Source organism: Microcebus murinus, chromosome 20, assembly GCF_040939455.1.
Source record: "Microcebus murinus isolate Inina chromosome 20, M.murinus_Inina_mat1.0, whole genome shotgun sequence".
Classification (NCBI taxonomy): domain Eukaryota; kingdom Metazoa; phylum Chordata; class Mammalia; order Primates; family Cheirogaleidae; genus Microcebus; species Microcebus murinus.
The window spans coordinates 8,092,830-8,110,539 of NC_134123.1; the positions used below are offsets into that span (position 1 = coordinate 8,092,830).

Here is a 17,710-nt window from a genome sequence, read left to right on the forward strand (position 1 = left end):
AGATAAAAGTAGATACTTGGATTACAGCCAAAAAAACAAAAACAAAATAACAAAAGCAAAAAGACCCAAAACAACAACAAAAAGGAAAACCTATAATATCAAAGAAATAAAAGAACTTTAAAATTCTTTTTATGATTCTTCTTTCTGGTCCAGTTTTTTCTTTTTTGGGTATTCTCCCACTACTGCCATTATGTCTATCATATATTCTTTTTTAATTCTCTGACCAATACGGTTGGCAGAAGTTATCAGTTATAATTTCTTCATTCATATGATGCTATATGAATCGACTTAAATCCAAAAAGGTATAAGTTCTCAATAGTACGTATTTAGGGAAGCAAGACTAATAGTGCTAGACAATTCATTTTTCAACATTGGAACAATTCTGATTGCGTTCAAGTCCCTGTGAATCAAAAGTTCAACTAGATTATGTATGAAGATTAAGAATCAAACCAAATGCACTATAGACAACTCTAACCCAACAAGTCAGAAATTAACTCATTATCTCTCCTTTCCATCTCCCCCAATCCCAATCATCCTCTGAAATTTCCTATCTTATCTGACGACATCCACCTAGTTACATACAACCAGAAGACCTTGATCCTTTCTTGTCATTTCCATTATTTTCATACTCACTATATCCTGTAGGTCACCCATTCCTGTTTATTGTACTTCCTAAATATCTCAGTGATTTACTGAGTTGTTGAAAGCATGTATTTCTAGACATTGTTTCAACCATTGGGGATATAAGGAAAAATAAGATACTGTTTTTCTCATTTTTATCTCTAGAGAAACTTCTTTAGGTTCTCAGGATGGTAACTAATATAGTAACTTCCTAGTTATTAGAAAGTAGAAATTTGACAAAATAAGGAGGGAGAAATAGAAAGAATTAGCATGAAAGATAACTTGTTGGCAGACTGGAAGCACACTGAGGGGTGGTATGAGACTATAAGCTCAGTGTTGTTCTTCCTTATTGTCATCTCTTGCCTGAAACCCCAGCCATACTCCTTATTGTAGCAGAATTCTCTCCTAAAAACCAATCTGCTTGAAAATCTATTACCCTACACTTTAGCTATTTCCTCAAACCTGTGCCATTCTCAGTTTTTGCATCTGTTGTTTATTCTGTTTGAAATCTTTTCTAAAAAATAAAATTCCTCTCATCTGAGGCCCTGAACCAAACAACACAGGCTCTCCTTTATGAGAGCATTACTGATATCCAAGAGTGAGTTGGTTGTTTCCTCCTTTGGGTCACACTGTACTACATGGAGGTGTTTACATATTTGCCTCTGTCTATAGACTGTGAGCTCCCGGAGGGCAGGGCCATAACTTACTCATCTTCTGCTATTACTATTTAACATCCTCCCCAGCACTGGGCATGTAACAGGCTCTCCATAAATATTTAGTGAAATAGAGGCGGATGAATATCCTTTATATATTGTCACAATTATACAACACTGCAGTTATTAGTGTTTTCTCTTTTAAAAATATTTATTATGTACTACTATGTTTCAGGAAGTGGGTTATTAACTGTTAAAAAATATATATGACTTTTGCTGTTCTAGATTTTAATTGAATAAACTATCTCAAATACAGGCAATATTGTTGAATCTAGATGGTAGGGTAGTATTATTTCAACTTTTCTCTATGTTTGAAATGTTTCATAATAAAAAAAAGTAGAAAAAAAATTCCAGTTCAATTAGGAGAATGGGAAGAGGTGTAAGTAATATACTGAATCAAATGACAATCATTCAAACAAAGCCTTTTCAGATAGATGCATAATAATGTCTGTTCAGAATTACTACGGCAACATGACAGGCTATACCTCTACAGGGTATTAGCATCCTTCAGATACAGGAAGTTGGCTAGACAGTATAGGCTTTAGGCTTTTCCTGTTTTATTTCCTCTCTATATGTATGAACTTTTGTACCAGGTAGGATGTTTCTTCTCAGTATTTTTTTTCTTGTTCATCAATTGCCCTATTAGCTTCCCTAGATAGCACGATGTCAACATCACCATGTAAAAAGAACATTTATAAATTTTGATTATGGTGAAGAGAAGTAATAGAAGTCATTCACATAAGCACTCCACGCAACTTATTTTTAGTTGTCTGTATAGATGGACACTATATGTTATGTGACTGAATGATCTAGAAATGTGATGACAGCTTGTATTACTCTCAGAGAAAAATAAATTATAGCTCTCATTTTGGCTCTATTCCACCATTGCTTCCTGACTGATGCTAATCCCACATTTTAGGTCATATTTTTCCATACTGTTTACTTAGGCTTATTATTGGCATGCTTAAAATTTTCATGTTTTACTTCACAGGATTATTCTGAATTCTTCCTCTGGTTTTAGCCCTCACAGCAGTCACAGTGGAGTTGGATAGTTAGGCTTCTGAAAACTAATCCAACCTGACAACCCTTAAAAACAGTACTGCATAACTGAGAATGGCCTATGATAAAGGTTTTGCAACTTGTTTCAGTCAGTTACATTTAAATCTAACTGTGGTGAGATCACAGGCGATTTTAACTTCATTCTAAATTTTTACAGTAAATAGGCAGGCATTTCTTTAATTTTTTCATTATAAAACATTTCAAATATGAGAAAAATACAGAAAATAATGTGGCACATTCAATACTTACCATCTTAAACAGATGTTACCATTTTGCCGTATCTGATTCAAACTTTTTTGATGTTGTTGTTGAAGAAATAAACTATTTCAGATACAGGTAAAGCCACCAACTGCCAAATCTTTTCACCTCCTTCCTCATTCCCCAGAGGCAACCACTACCTTGAAGTTGGTTGTATCATTTCCAAATATGCTTTGATATTTTCCACTACATATGTATATATCCATAAACAACATAAGTATTATTTTATGTTTTTAGATTTTATATTAGTGGTATCATACTCTATTAATCATTCTGCAGTTTGTTTTTGGACACATTACAATGCCACATTTTTGAGATTTATTCTTATTTATAATTTAGATCTAATTCATTTATATTAACTGTTGTATAGAATTCCATTTATATTGCATATATAATCTGTACTCTATTTATTCATTTACCTGCTGATAAAGTTGTTTATAATTTTTTGCTATTATAAACAATGTTGCATTGAATATCCTTTTATGTTTTCTTGCACATATGTTTGGTTCCCCTGGGAGCAGAAATGCTGGGTAACAGGTATGAGAAATTCAACTTTAACAGATTATCAAATTAATCTCCACATGGTTATACCAATCTACATAGGTATTATTTTTATCATCATGAAAACAATTTATTTATGTTTGTGTATAATACAATATGTGTATTATGTGTATATGTGTGTATAAATAAACACAAATAAAGCCTACCTATAGGAGCCACAGTATGTATGTAATATGTAGAACTTGGTACCCTCTAACAAAATAAGAGAGACAAAATGGAAATAGAAGGTGGTGATTTATGTCCATGTCCTCAAAGAGTTCAAATTTTAATTGGGGTGAGCTCTAAGACAAGCTCAAAACAGTTGATTCGAACAATCAAACTCACTACTGGTATTGATAGAGCTATATGTAAGCAGGGTAGGAATGCATGCTGATTAATGGTGATTCCTACAACCTTCTTTTCTTCAGGCTGGGCATGGGCAGAGTCATCTTAAAGACTCAAAAAAAATTCCGTTGATCTCACGCTAGGCTCCAAAGCTTCCTCTTATTAGGAATCATATCTGCTCTTCATTAGCTTTGATTGAAAAGTGTTTTTTTTTTTTTAAATAATAGTTCTGTGGGAGAAATAAGAGTACACAGAAAGGCAATATCTCCAGAAACTCAATGTAATAAGGTAATAGGAGGTAGTAAGTTTTTAACAAACAATACAAAAAAACCCAATTTTCAGCAGTGGCAGGAATCTATCTGTTTTAACATGTTCTGTTAAAATGCACTATCTTAAATAACACAAATGTTGCAAACTTCAGTGATAGGCAGCAAAATTGTGCTAGCGTTAAGAGAACTTATTTTTAGAGCATTGTCATGGTGTCCCTAAACGCCATGTAAATTATTGTGTCTATAATGGTCAGCAAATTATGGAAGTTTGTTCTAAAGCAGTGGTTTGGAATATTTTTTTCCTGTCCTACTACACTTGAGGGATATGACACATTTCCATCATTAACTGTGGTTTACTATGGCAGTAATGTGAAGGAAGGAGAGAATTTTAAAAATCACTCTCAATTTCAGGTGATTTTGATATGCTATTCCACTTTCACCATCATTGAGAACAGATGTTGTAGTACAGTGGCTCTCAATTTTGGCTGCACATTAAAATTACTGGGGGAGCTATAAATAAAATTCTGACTCAATTTATCTGAGTTGAGCTCAGGCCCTCGCATTAAAAATGCTCCCTAGGTGATTCTATTGTGCAGCTAAGGGTGAGAAGTACTTCTTTCCCCTAAAACTATGGTTCTCACACGTTAGCATACCCTAGAATCCTCCGATAAAACAGACTGGTGAGCGCCACCTTTAGAGCTTCTGATTCATTAGGTCTGAGGTGGAGCTCAAGAATTTGAATCTCTCACAAATTCTCAGGTGATGCTGATGCTGACATTTGGGGATAACACTTTGTGAAACACCGCTCTAACCCAAAACAGATTCATCCTACGTCTACTGACCCTTCTGACATCTTTATACAGAAACTTCCACAATATTCATACTAAACTGTTCTTTATTTAACATTTTAGTACAGAATTAGCTCACAAATTACTTCCTTATTAGGAACAATCTATGCTTATCATTAAAAATAATCCAATAATATATTATAAAATGTAAAATATAAAAGCTCCTTATTTTATCCCATCCCTAATTAGGTGTTGGCATTTTTTTTCAGTAAAAGGCCAGATAGCAAATATTTTTGGCATTGCAGGCTGTATAGTCTCTGCTATAAGTACTCTTTTAACCAGATATGTTTGCATTAGCAAAAAATGATAGAAATCTAAGGGTCCATCAAAAGGGGCTCATTTAACTAAATAAGGTATAGCCATATAATGGAATATTATGCATATGTTAAAATAAATAGAGTGTACTGCCATGGAAAAATGTTCATGCTATATTAGTAGGAGATAAGTAAGTTGCAAGCATAAAAATCGTTTTAAAAGCAATTACTCTCAGGAGAGTAATTCAACATTTCTGGTTTTACATAAAATATATTTTAAAACCTACATTCTATCTAGTTTAAGCTTCCATATGTAAAAACATTGGGAGGGACTTATTTTACCCACTGATAGGATATCATAGTTGATTCTGAAGTGATTTAATAATAATTTTTCATACATAAATTCAAATTAATGAATTGCTTTTTGCATTCTGTCTTTTAAAGTTTTAAAATCTATTTTGCCCAACATCATTACTGCAATCACCTGGGAATGCTAGCTCATTGTTCAGAGAACCTGGTTTCCAGGTGAAATTGCAATGTAGAACAATTGAATATGGCAGCTTTTACAAAACTGCTATTAGCAGGAACAGAGAAAGACAATGATGTAAATATGCACTGCACAGAAGAGTTCATTGCTCTTTCAGCCTGTAATTTCCCATTCTCACCTGTGGGCACATTTTAAGATATTTGTGGGCTGATGGCAATACATTTTGTTGTGAAAAATGAAACCTGCATTATTTAAATGATAAAATTAGAAATTATGTGAAAGGAGGACTGTTAATTCTTTTTTTATAAATGCCATGACAGATGCAAATTTTCAGTTTTGATGTCTATTTGAGGACCTGAAACAAGTCTTTTAATCAATGTATTATACATCAAATTTACACTGTTAACTTCTGATTATTCAAATTAATAAAATATTCATAGAGAAATGTCCAAAGTTTTACATTTCTCAGACTTCTGCCCCTGCAACCCTCGCCATTAATTATCATGCCTAGAAGCTTTTTAGTAAAAGCAGCAGTCATCAGGCTGACGGAATCTGACAGGCCAGCAAGGCCCAATTACACTTGCGCTCTGTGGCACTTTGATGTCCGGGAAACGAAGAGAGATAGGGGCAAATTGAGTAGCACATTATGTTAATGACTTGATTTAATCCAGCCACTAAACTTTATGTAGACTGTTAAAAAAGATGCTAACACTAATTACGCCACTTTGGAAAGGAAAGGAGGGGACAAGCATTTCATACTGACAAAGTGAAGCTCATAAATGTTGTAAATGAAATGAAACAAAATGAAGTAATCTATGATTAATTATACATCACAGACATGAAGAAAAGAGAAAGAACCAAGTACTATGTAGAAGTCCTGGGAAATCTGTTAGATTCTTTTTAAGGATCAACATTTCTAAGAAATGACTATGAGCTGTCAGAATCTATAATATGAAAATAAGAAACTGAATGATCTTAAATTGCTTACACAGTGCATTAGATAATTCAGATTCACAGTGTAACTATCATAAATGATGTTTATCTAGGACACTACTATTTTTAATTTTGTGACATTATAAGATAGGGCAATTTTTAAAAGGCTTCATAAAGTGGGGATAACTATATAGTAGGATCCTTTATTTACTTTTTATATTTTTTTGGTTTATTTTTTTTTTTATTTATTTTTTTTTTTGAGACAGAGTCTCACTTTGTTGTCCAGGCTAGAGTGAGTGCCGTGGCGTCAGCCTAGCTCACAGCAACCTCAAACTCCTGGGCTCGAGTGATCCTTCTGCCTCAGCCTCCCGAGTAGCTGGGACTACAGGCATGTGCCACTATGCCCGGCTAATTTTTTTTATATATATATATATCAGTTGGCCAATTAATTTCTTTCTGTTTATAGTAGAGACGGGGTCTTGCTCTTGCTCAGGCTGGTTTTGAACTCCTGACCTCGAGCAATCCGCCCGCCTCGGCCTCCCAAGAGCTAGGATTACAGGCGTGAGCCACAGCGCCCGGCCTTGGTTTATTTTTTAGTACCTGGAATATACAACTCATCTATTTACTTTTTAACTAGTTTGTGGCTAAAATCTATTTTTTCACAGTTTTGAAAGCATGATCTTTTAAAATGTAATACAAGAGTTCAAACCCTGTAAGAACAGGATCCTTAATTCCCTTATCCACTGTTATATTCCCAGGCCCTAGAGCAAGGAACCCTAGAGCTTGGAACACAGCAGGTGCTCACTAAATATCTGTTTATTGAATGAGCGATCTTCTTTCCCCATTTTAAAAACCCTCAGAGGCCTCAATGCTCTAGACCATGCCTAGCTTTTCAGCCTGTTCTGCCGAGGCTCCGCATATGCACCGTAATAGGGTTGGCAGACCCTAGAACCACTCTGAATTCTAGAACAAGCCATGCTCCATGTTCTCTGAAGTTCTCAGGCTTTTCATTCCTTTGGCCTATAATGATACTTTCCTCCTTTCCACTAACTCCTAATCATCTTAAACACATGCTCAAGCTATACTGACTGTAGGAAGTCATCACTGATGAAGGCCCCTCAAGCTGACCTAGGCATGCTCTCTGAATGCTCCCACAGCACCCTGTGTATTCCACTCTCCTAGTGCTAACCACCAGCCATTATAATTGTTTTTCCCACAGACTGTAAATTCTTTGAGGGAAGGGATTGCTTCTTTCTGTCTGCCTGACACACAATACATACTAATGAAGACTGTGAGGAGATATTACATAGGATATGCTTAGCACATAATAGGCAATCAGTAATAACTTCCTTCCTATGAAGGCTATCACTGTTATGAGATTTCTACCAGAAGCAGTTCTTAAAGAGGAGACAAAAGAAGAAACTAATGAGTCACAAATATTTTTAAGCTTAAAAAAGGATTTATGGGCTGTGTGTGGTGACCCATGCCTGTAATCCCAGCACTTTTGGAGGCTGAGGAGGGAGGATTGCTTGAGGCCAGGAGTTTGAGACCAGCCTGGGCAACATGGTGAGAGTGTCTCTACAAAAAATAAAAACAATTAGCTGGATGTAGTAGCATGTGCCTGTAGTCCCAGCTACTCAGGAGGGTGAGGCAGGAGGATCACTTGAGCCCAGGAATTCGAGGCTGCAGTGAGCTATCATGATGCCACTGCACCCCAGCCTGGGTGACAGAGCAAAACCCTATCTCTAAAAAACAAAAAAAGTCACAAACTAAAAAGGATTTATGGCACCGCACTTCAACCAAAGTTAGCACCATCAATAATCAGTGAAAATTACATGATATGATCACTGAAAAGGATACAGTGTTGCTTTTGTATTCCTGCCAAAATGCATCACTGGAATCTGATCTGGAGGAAACACCAGACTGGAAAATCCAAACTGAAGGATATTCTATATTCTATAAAATGGCCTATATTTAAAAATGTCAATGTTATAAAAGATGAAAACAAAGACTGAAGAACCATTACAGATTAATGGTGGCCAAAGAGACATGAAAACTACATGCAATCTGTGACCTGCATCGGATCTTAGGCCATATTAATAATATGCTATAAATGATACTAATGGGACATCTGGCAAAATTTTAATGAAAACTAGTTAGATAATATTGTATTATTACTCTGGAGTATTTAGAGGTAAAGGGGGTTTGATTTCTGTAACTCTCAAATGGTTGATAACAATTATGTATGTAAGAATGTATGTTTATAAATATATAAGTATGTGCACATATATGCATATATAAGAGAGAATAAAAATCATAAAACAAATAGAATAATGTTAAAAATTTGTGCATCTGGGTTAGGGATACACAGTTCTTTGTAGCACTTTTGCAATCTTAAAGAAAAAGGTTCCAGTATTCAATACTAAATGATTTGCTAAAGTAGCACACAGAAAACTGGTACAATCCATAGAAAATGCTGTATTTCACTGTCTTGATCCATTTGTGTTGCTATAACAAAAATATCACAGACTGGGTAATTTCTGAATAATAGAAATTTATTTCTCATAGTTCTCAAGAATGCTAAGTCCAAGATCTGGGAGCTGGCAAGTTTGGTGACTGGTGAGGGCTACTTTCTCTGCGTTAAGATAGTACTTTGCTTCTGTGTCCTCTGCAGAAGAGGGACACTGTGTCCTCATATGACAGAAGAAAAAAGAGCAAGAGAGCTCTCCCTTCACTTTTGAGTCCTTTTATAAAGGTGCTAATCCTTAGGGTGCAGAGCCCTCATGACTTAATCAATTCCCAAAAGCCACAGCTCTTAAAACTGTTGCACTAGAGTTTAAGTTTCAACATGAATTTTGGAGGGGACACCAAGATTTAAACCATAGCATTCACTATTATGATTTTTTGAGTTTTGTTCCCATACTTGTGGATGTTATCATTTTACTATATTTGGTACATAATGTAACAAGCTAAGTTTCACCTGTTAACATGGTTTGGATAGGTATCCACCAAATCTCATGTTGAAATTTAATCCCCAGTGTGACAGCACTGACAGGTGGGGACTAGTGGGAGGTGTTTGGGTCACAGGGTGGATCCCTCAGGAAAAGATTAATGCCCTCCCTTGGAAGTGAGTGAGTTCTCACTCTATTAGTTGCTGTGAAGTCTGGTTGTTACAAAGAGCCTGGCACCTGTTCATTTGTTCTCTGTCTCCCTCTCTTCTCTCTCCATGTGATCTCTGTGTATGCCAGCTCCCCTCAGTCTTCCAACATGAATGGAAACAGCCTGACGCCTTTACTAGATGCAGATGCTGGCACCATGTTTCTTGTACAGTCTACATAACTGTAAGCCAAATAAACCTCTGTTTCTATATATTACTCAACCTCAGGTATTCCTTTATAGCAACAAAAAATGAACTAAGACAACATAGGATACTGGTCAGTAGCTGCTGCTGAAAGAATTTTGGAAAACCACATGGGAGCTAAGGCATGAAGAACTGCTTACTTTAAATGATGTTCATATATTTGAGATATCATCTGAAAGCATTACAGGAACTCATGCTTTGGAATGGCAGCGAAGACCATATTAGGCTGTAGCAAAGTAACACAAACTACTTTCCCTGAAGCAACAAGAAAAAGAACCTGGTTTACTACAAAGGAAAAATATATGTGTATGTTATAATTATTTGAATGTTTTAGAGTAATAGTTCTTTCATTTGCTAACCTTCTTTGTTAAATTGAAGTTTTTTATTCTATTTTAGTTGAGAGCAATGTGCAACTTCACTGAGATTTTAGCAATGTTACCACTATACGCATGGTTCTACAGTAGGTCTAAAACAGGATTTTTCCACCTCTACAATATTGACATTCTGGGCCTGATAGATCTTTGTTGTGGGCCTTGTACATTGTAGCATGCTTAGCAGCAACGTTGGCCTTTGCCTACTAGATGCCAGTAGCAGTTCCTCCCAACGTGACAACCAAAACTGTCTGCTGATATTGCCAAATATATCCTGGGGGGACAAAATTGCCCCCAGTTGAGAATCATTAGCTTAAGATGGTACAATTCAGATAAAGTTTCCCCATATACTGAAAGTTAATTTTAAGATGATGAATAAAGGGTTTAGAAAAGAAAATTAACTATTGCATTGTCTCCTTAGTATCCATAGGATAAACCCAACATGTTTAGCCTGCTGCATTGTAGCTGGGGCCTTCTTTCCCTTTCCATTGAAAGGCTGCTCTAGTTAGTGCATTCTTGACTTCTGAAACACAAAACATCCTCCATATACTAGAAGTACATATGATTTTCTCCCTGCTGCTACGTCCCTATCTTTGAGTTGTCACAGGTATAGCAGGACATTTCTTACTTTGACACAGGATCAAGGGTGCCCACCTTATAAAGATGAACTTAATCCAGAGGCTAGATGTCACTAATCAGATCTCTCTCCTTGGGGCTGGGCATTGTTGTATGACTATCTTTGGGCAAAAAGCAAGTGAAGCAGAGAAATTCAGCTTAAAATGAGAGAAAGCAGACATGTAGCCCATGAGAAAGGGAAGGAGGCCAGGTAGGCCAGCTCATGGGCATATCCTCCAGGAAGTTTATTAAAAAAAAAAAAATCACGCCAAATCTCTCCTTCCTCTGAATGTCCTTAATGAGTAACATGATTGTAAGCAAGTCACTTTTTCTCCCAAGATTTCAGTTTACTTATCTGGAAAATGAGAAGGATGAGCCAAAAAGTAATAGTATGCTTTAGCTCAAGTATATGGCTATAATATTATAGTCATATAATATAATATGACTATAATATTATAAACTATAATATTAATTATTGCTACAGTCTTCTGAGGTTGTTTTATATTGTAATTTAACTGTTGAACTATAATTTAACTACTTGACTTTACATGAGCACATCTTCCCAATTAGTGTAGATACTCCCTGAGGACAGGGTCAGAATATTGTATTTATTTATCTTAGGGGGCAGTGATTACAAACTGTAGGCAGTGAACTCTGGGAATCACTGGGTTACAACAAGAGATATGAGTGCTGTTGGTAGATTGACTAGATAAATATATTACTCAATATCTATCTTCATAAACCACATGACTGATTCATTATGTCATTTCTCACATTCTTATTGCAAAAGGCTAAATCATACAGATATCTAAAAAGCCTGATGAAGTAGGCACAGTCTTGTGGAAGAACTATTGATACATGAGAAAGAAATCTTTGAATAAAAAATTCAGGCTCATGAATGGAGGGCTTTTAGTAAAATGCTATGATGGTTAATTTTATGCATCAACTTGACTGGGCCGTGGGATGCCCAGACATTCAGTCAAATATTATTCTGGGTAAAATCTGTGATGGTGATTCTAGATGAGATTAACATTTGAGCTGATAGACTAGGCAAAGAAGATTGCCTTCTCCAACGTGGGCAGGCCTCATCCAATCAGTTGAAAGCCTGAATAGAACAAAAAGGCTGAGTAAGAGGGAACTTCACCTGCCTGACTGTCCTTGAGCTAGGACATGGGTCTTTTCCCGCCTTTGAACATGGACTGAAACAAAGGTTTTGTGCCTGCTGGCATTTATATTGAAACTTTACACCCTCAGCTTTCCTGGTTTTCAGGCCTTTGGACCCAGTCTGAACTAAACCATCAGTTCTCCTGAGTCTCCAGCTTGCTGACTGCAGATCTTGGGATTTCTCTCTCCATAATCACATGAACCAATTATTTTAGTGAATCTCTTTTGATATATATCCTATTGATTCTGTTTATGGCTATAAAGTTAAATCCCACACAAATAGTCCATTTTCCACTGACATCACTTTATCAAATTGTTCTAATAGAGGGTGGAGAATTTCCATTCATTGGTTTGATAAAATAATTTAATAATTTCAGATTTGATACAGCAAAAATATGAAATTTAATTGACTGAATGCTATAATTAAAGGTTTTTGGGCAACCACATGCAAGACTCCTCCCTTGATTTATCAATTTGAAAAATGGAAGATTCCATATCAGGTTGCCATAGGTTAGATGATGTTAATATAATTAATAATTATATAATAATAATGATAATAAAACACTGGACTGATAAAATGTTTTGTTTGCATTTATCAAGCACAGAAATAATGGATATGTCTACTTCATGGAGGCATCTGTGGCAACTGAAATGTTCTGTTCTATGGTTTTGATTTACAAAGATTGAGCTAAGAAGTATGAAAGAGGAGTTAAAAGAAATATTGCAATTTTTACCAATAAAGTAGAAATTCTAAAAAAAGAAGTACAAGTAATCATTTCAGGAAAATTAATATAGATAAATAGAAAAAGCTAGAGCTTTTCACTTTACTCACACTTACTTTATAAAAACGTTTTCCCCCTCACAATAAAAAATGCTCTGGTAAACAGTATACTTCCCATATAATTTAAAGTATAAGTCTCTTCTCAAAATTTCAATTTACATACTACTTTTCAGCAATGTGCTACAAAAAAGCAAAGTACACCTGCACAAGCTTAATTACCTTCTAAGAAGGTTTCATTTTTTGGCAGAAATGAAATAACAGTAACAGATTATTGGTGGACATATTTACATATGAATAGTCTATAAATTCACATAGGCAAACTATTATAGTTTCAAAGATAATCTCATGTTTTGAATTCTAAAAGTTCAAATCTGATTCAATGTATCTTTGTACATTGGTCCTGAAAAGGAGTTAGGAAAGTCAGATGGTTTGAGCAAGTAACTATTAAAGCTACTGATATTAGGTGCTGTTGGCAAAAATAATGTTTACATGTTATTACATAATGTCCATTACATAATGAAACAATAAATAAAATTTTCTTGTACTAGCTGATTACTTGGTAAAGATTATGACAAACATTAAAGTTTTTCCAGAAATATTTTGGCCTTAAGATTTTCATATATGAAGACTGATATACTGTGAATAAAAGGCAGCTTTATTTCAGAATATTTCTAGTTGGCATCAAGTTACTGACCTGTTTGATATTCTTGGAGATAGGACCTGGAATAACACAGTCATCGCTGTCAGAAGCTGATCTCTCCTCTCCATCTGTTAAAAAATAAAAGGAGAGTACTTGCTCATGTTAAACCAATTATATTTATATCTTGTGAAAAGGAGAGAAACCCAACATAAGATAAATGGAGAGGCACCCAACATAAGATAACCTGAAGAAAACAATGATAATTATGTCTAGACCATGTTTTTTAGCAGCAAATATGTTTACATATTTATTGCATTTTAGAAAAGAAAAAAAATGACTGAAAATTCCAAGGTTAGTTTTGGTAGAAGCAAAGGAGACACAAATGAAAAATACAGCCTATTATACTATCAAATTAAGAAAAAATATTTAAAGAGGGAATTATATGGTAATAAGTATTTTCTAACAGCCTAACCAATATTATGTAAAAGTCAATGCTATTGTTACTACTCAAACATTTTGTTTTATTGTTATAGTTTTATTTAGATAAAATTAGTACACGACAAACTGTAGACATTTAACCTGCAAAATCTGATACATATATTTTTTAAATTAATTAATGAATTATTTTATAGACAGAGGCTTGCTGTGTTGCCCAGGCAGGAGCACAGTGGCTATTCACAGGCATGATCATAATACACTGCAGCCTTGAAGTCTTGGCCTCAGTCAATCCTACTGCCTTAGACTCTCCAGTAGTGGGAAGTATAGGCATGTGCCACCATGCCTGGCTAAATGTGATATTTTGATATAATTCTGTGAAACCATTACCAAAGTTAAGATAGTGAGCATATCCGTCACCCTAAAATGTTTCCTCAGGTACCTTTGTAATTTCTTCCTTTCTACCCCTCCCAGTTCTCATTCATACTAACCTAAGACCACTTATCTGTTTTTTTGTCACTATAGCTTAGTTTGTTTTTACTAGATTTTTACTAGATTTTTTTCATATAAATGACACCATACAGTCTTTTTTGGTCTGGGTTCTTAGTTTTAATTTTTAAAAAGTTAAGACCTCTACACTTTCAGGGAAATGTAACTGGCAAAGAAGAAAATAAAGGAAAAAAAAAAAAGACCTCTACACTAATCTAGGTGATAATACTAAACCAAAGTGATGACAAAACTGTTTAAACTATGAATTGGGGACATGGTTAGCAGTAATACGTGTATTCTATTTTGGAGTTCCAACATGAAATAAGAAGAGATACAACAATTCCACCTAATAATATAAGCTTACTGAGCTACATCCCATAATTTCTGTCAAGAAATAGCTATAGGGTTTGGCCAAGGGAGGGGTAAGATGGCGGACAAGAAAAACCACCAGCCAGAGTGTCTCTGCAAGAAAGACAGATTTTAGAAGAAAGTGAAAAAATAAACAGGCAGACAAACATAGATAGGATGAGGGTTGGAAGAAAGGGTGTCTGAAACTACAGTAGACTCCATGGAAAGAAGTTGCGGAGGAGAAATGGAAGGAGAAAGGCCCTCAAGAGGCTTGGAGACCAGTGACAAGGGTAGGTGGAGTGGTTAAATTTCCCCTCCCTTGCATCTCAGACTGCTGGTGGGCTCCTGAGCAGTTGGAGAGACCTGCCAACACCAGCCCAGACATGGCTGCCTCCAGTGAGTGGTGAACCTCTGTGCATGGGGCACCAGGCTCCCAGCTCCCTCGGGGCACCTACTAGCCCACAGATCTGAGCTGATTGGCAGGTGCCATATTGCTTCATTAACTCCTTCCCCTTTCCTACAGGTGGTGGCCAAAAGAGACAATTTAGCCACCACCCAGAGGCATCTGTAGGAAATGGGACCTTTCCTTTTGGGGCTCTACAGCAGACTGAGGGCTACTCAGACTTTGAGCTCCCTACCTGCCAGCCCTCCCAGGTGCTGCTTGCTTGGTGACTACAGGACAGCAGAGCAAATCCCGAGGCAGAGAGACATTGACCGAGCTCGGGCACCCCGTCGGTGACTTGAGACCAGCACTCTTCTCCTTAGCAGGGTCAGAGATTAATCTCCAGGGCTTGAAGGACAGGCCTGCAGACCAGATCCTGTACACCCAAGACTTGATCACATTGTCTGGGGCCACAGAAGGGATATTTGTGAATGAGCCTACTGAGGTGTGTGTGCCTTCAGGGACAGATCAGTGTGCTTGAGGGGCAACCCTCCTCCCATGGGAGGGCTGTGCTACCAGCTCAGGCTGCGATCCTGCGCAGGGAACCTCCCAGCCTGCATCAAAGCCAAGGAGATCCTCTGGCCTGAGGTCTGGCTGGGTGGCAGAGGCCCAGGAGAAACTGTGGAATAGGGGAGGGTGGTAAGGAGCAAGGCCTGCTCCAGATTGCCGGTATCAGACAGACGTCTCAGCTGAGTGGGGCCATTTCAGCCCCTCCCTGGCAGCTTTGCCCAGAAGAAGAGAACAGATCTTTGATCCCTGCTAACAGCATTTGTGGAGCCTGAGGAGAGGCTCACCCAATCCAGCTCCATCCAGCCTCATTCCCCCACTGAGTTGGAGAATAAGGACACACCTACCACCTGAGACACTAGAATGCCTCTCCAGAGGAACAAGAGCTGGTTACAGGACCCAAAAACAACAATGCAGTTTGGTACTCCCAGCAAGTGCCACCTACTAACAGGGAGGTCATTTTGTACACTCTCTTACTGCATCTACTGACTCATCATACAGGGTTTAGTCAAGTCTCACCCACAAACACCACATAGTGGCTCAGAGACTAAACAGGGTGTATCATTATCCAAATGAAAATCCAAAGGTAAGAAGCAACAGCTGATTCATATGGCAAGGAATCAGCAAAAGAACTCTGGAAGTATAAAGAATCAAATGGAAAGCACACCTCCAAAGGGGAACGCCAGCTCTCTAGCAATGGATATCAACCAAATTCAGAACACTAAAATGACAGAAGAATTTTGAAGATGGATTGTAAGAAACCTCAAGGATATGCAAAAGAAAATGGATAACCAACACAAAGGAACCAAAAAAAAATTCAGGACTTGAAAGAAAAATTCACTAAAGAAATTGAAATATTAAAGAAAAAATCAAACAGAACTTCTGGAAATGAAGAATTTATTCAAGGAATTACAAAACACAGTGGAAAGCCTCAAGAATAGGGTGGATCAAAAGAAGAGTCTCAGGGATCTAAGATAACACCTTTCAATTAAATAAGTCAGTCACAGAGATAGAGCAGAGAAATAAGAGAAAAGAGCAAAGCCTACAAGAAATGTGGGATCACGTGAAGAGACCTAATGTGAGAATTGTAGGCATCCCTGAGGGTGAAGAAGAAAATACACAAGGATTAGATAAACTATTTGTGGATATAAAAGAGGAAAATTTCCCTGGCCTTGCTAAAAATCTACATATTCGGGTACAAGAAGCTAAAAGAACTCCTGGGAAATTGATTGCAAACAGGAAGACACTATGACACACAGTCATCTGACTGACTAAAAAACCACCAAAGAGATGCTCCTATGAGCTGTAAGTTGAAAGAAGCAGGTAACCTACAAAGGAAAACCCACCAGAATAATAGCAGACTTCTCAACTGAGACCTTACAAGCATGAAGAGACTGGGACACCATTCTCATTCTTCTCAAACAGAATAATGTGCAGCCTAGAATATTGTACCCTGCAAAACTATGTTTCCTATATATGAAAGAGAAATGAAGATATTCTCAGACAAGCAAAGACTAAGGGAATTCATCAAGACAAGACCTGCCCTCCAGGAAGTACTCAAAACAGTGTTACACAGGGATCAGCACAATAAACACTCACCAATGTAAAAATCACCTAAAAGTTAAAGGTCAAAGGCCAGATACCACAATGGCTCAAGAGAGAAAACAAAGCAACAAAGTTCAACTCTACAGGATGAAGAGAAATCTGCCACACTTATCAATTATCTCAATAAATGTGAATGGCTTGAACTGCCCACTAGGGAGACATCAGCTGGCCAAATGAATAAATACACACAAGCCAAGTATCTGCTGTCTTCAGGAAACACATCTAACCCACAAGGATGCATTGAGATTCAAGATAAAGGGGTGGAAAACAATATTTCAAGCAAACAGAAGCCAAAAGAAAGCTTGTGTGGCAGTTCTGATTTCAGATAACTCAGTCTTCAAATCAACAAAAGTAATGAATGGCAAAGATGGTCACTATATAATGGTGACAGGAACAATTCAATCAGAAGATATAACAATTCTAAATATTTATACACCTAACTCAGGTGAACCCAGATTCATAAAGCAAATTCTGCTTGATCTCAACAAAATGATAAACAGCAACACCATAATACCTGGGAACTTCAACACCCCTCTGATAGAACAGGACAGATCCTCCACACATAAAATAAATGAAGAAACAATGGACTTAAACAGAACTCTAAAACAAATGGGCCTGACTGAAA

At 36.8% G+C, this 17,710-nt stretch overlaps 1 protein-coding gene across 1 annotated transcript in view; it reads right to left on the minus strand.

The window, feature by feature from the left end:
* The window catches only part of RPGRIP1L (RPGRIP1 like), a 110,876-nt gene that overhangs the window by 23,811 nt on the left and 69,355 nt on the right, over positions 1-17,710 (minus strand). The window contains exon 22 of the mRNA XM_075995646.1: positions 13,314-13,387. Within this exon, the coding sequence (XP_075851761.1) occupies positions 13,314-13,387 (74 nt within the window). The remainder of the gene's footprint in view (positions 1-13,313; positions 13,388-17,710) is intronic.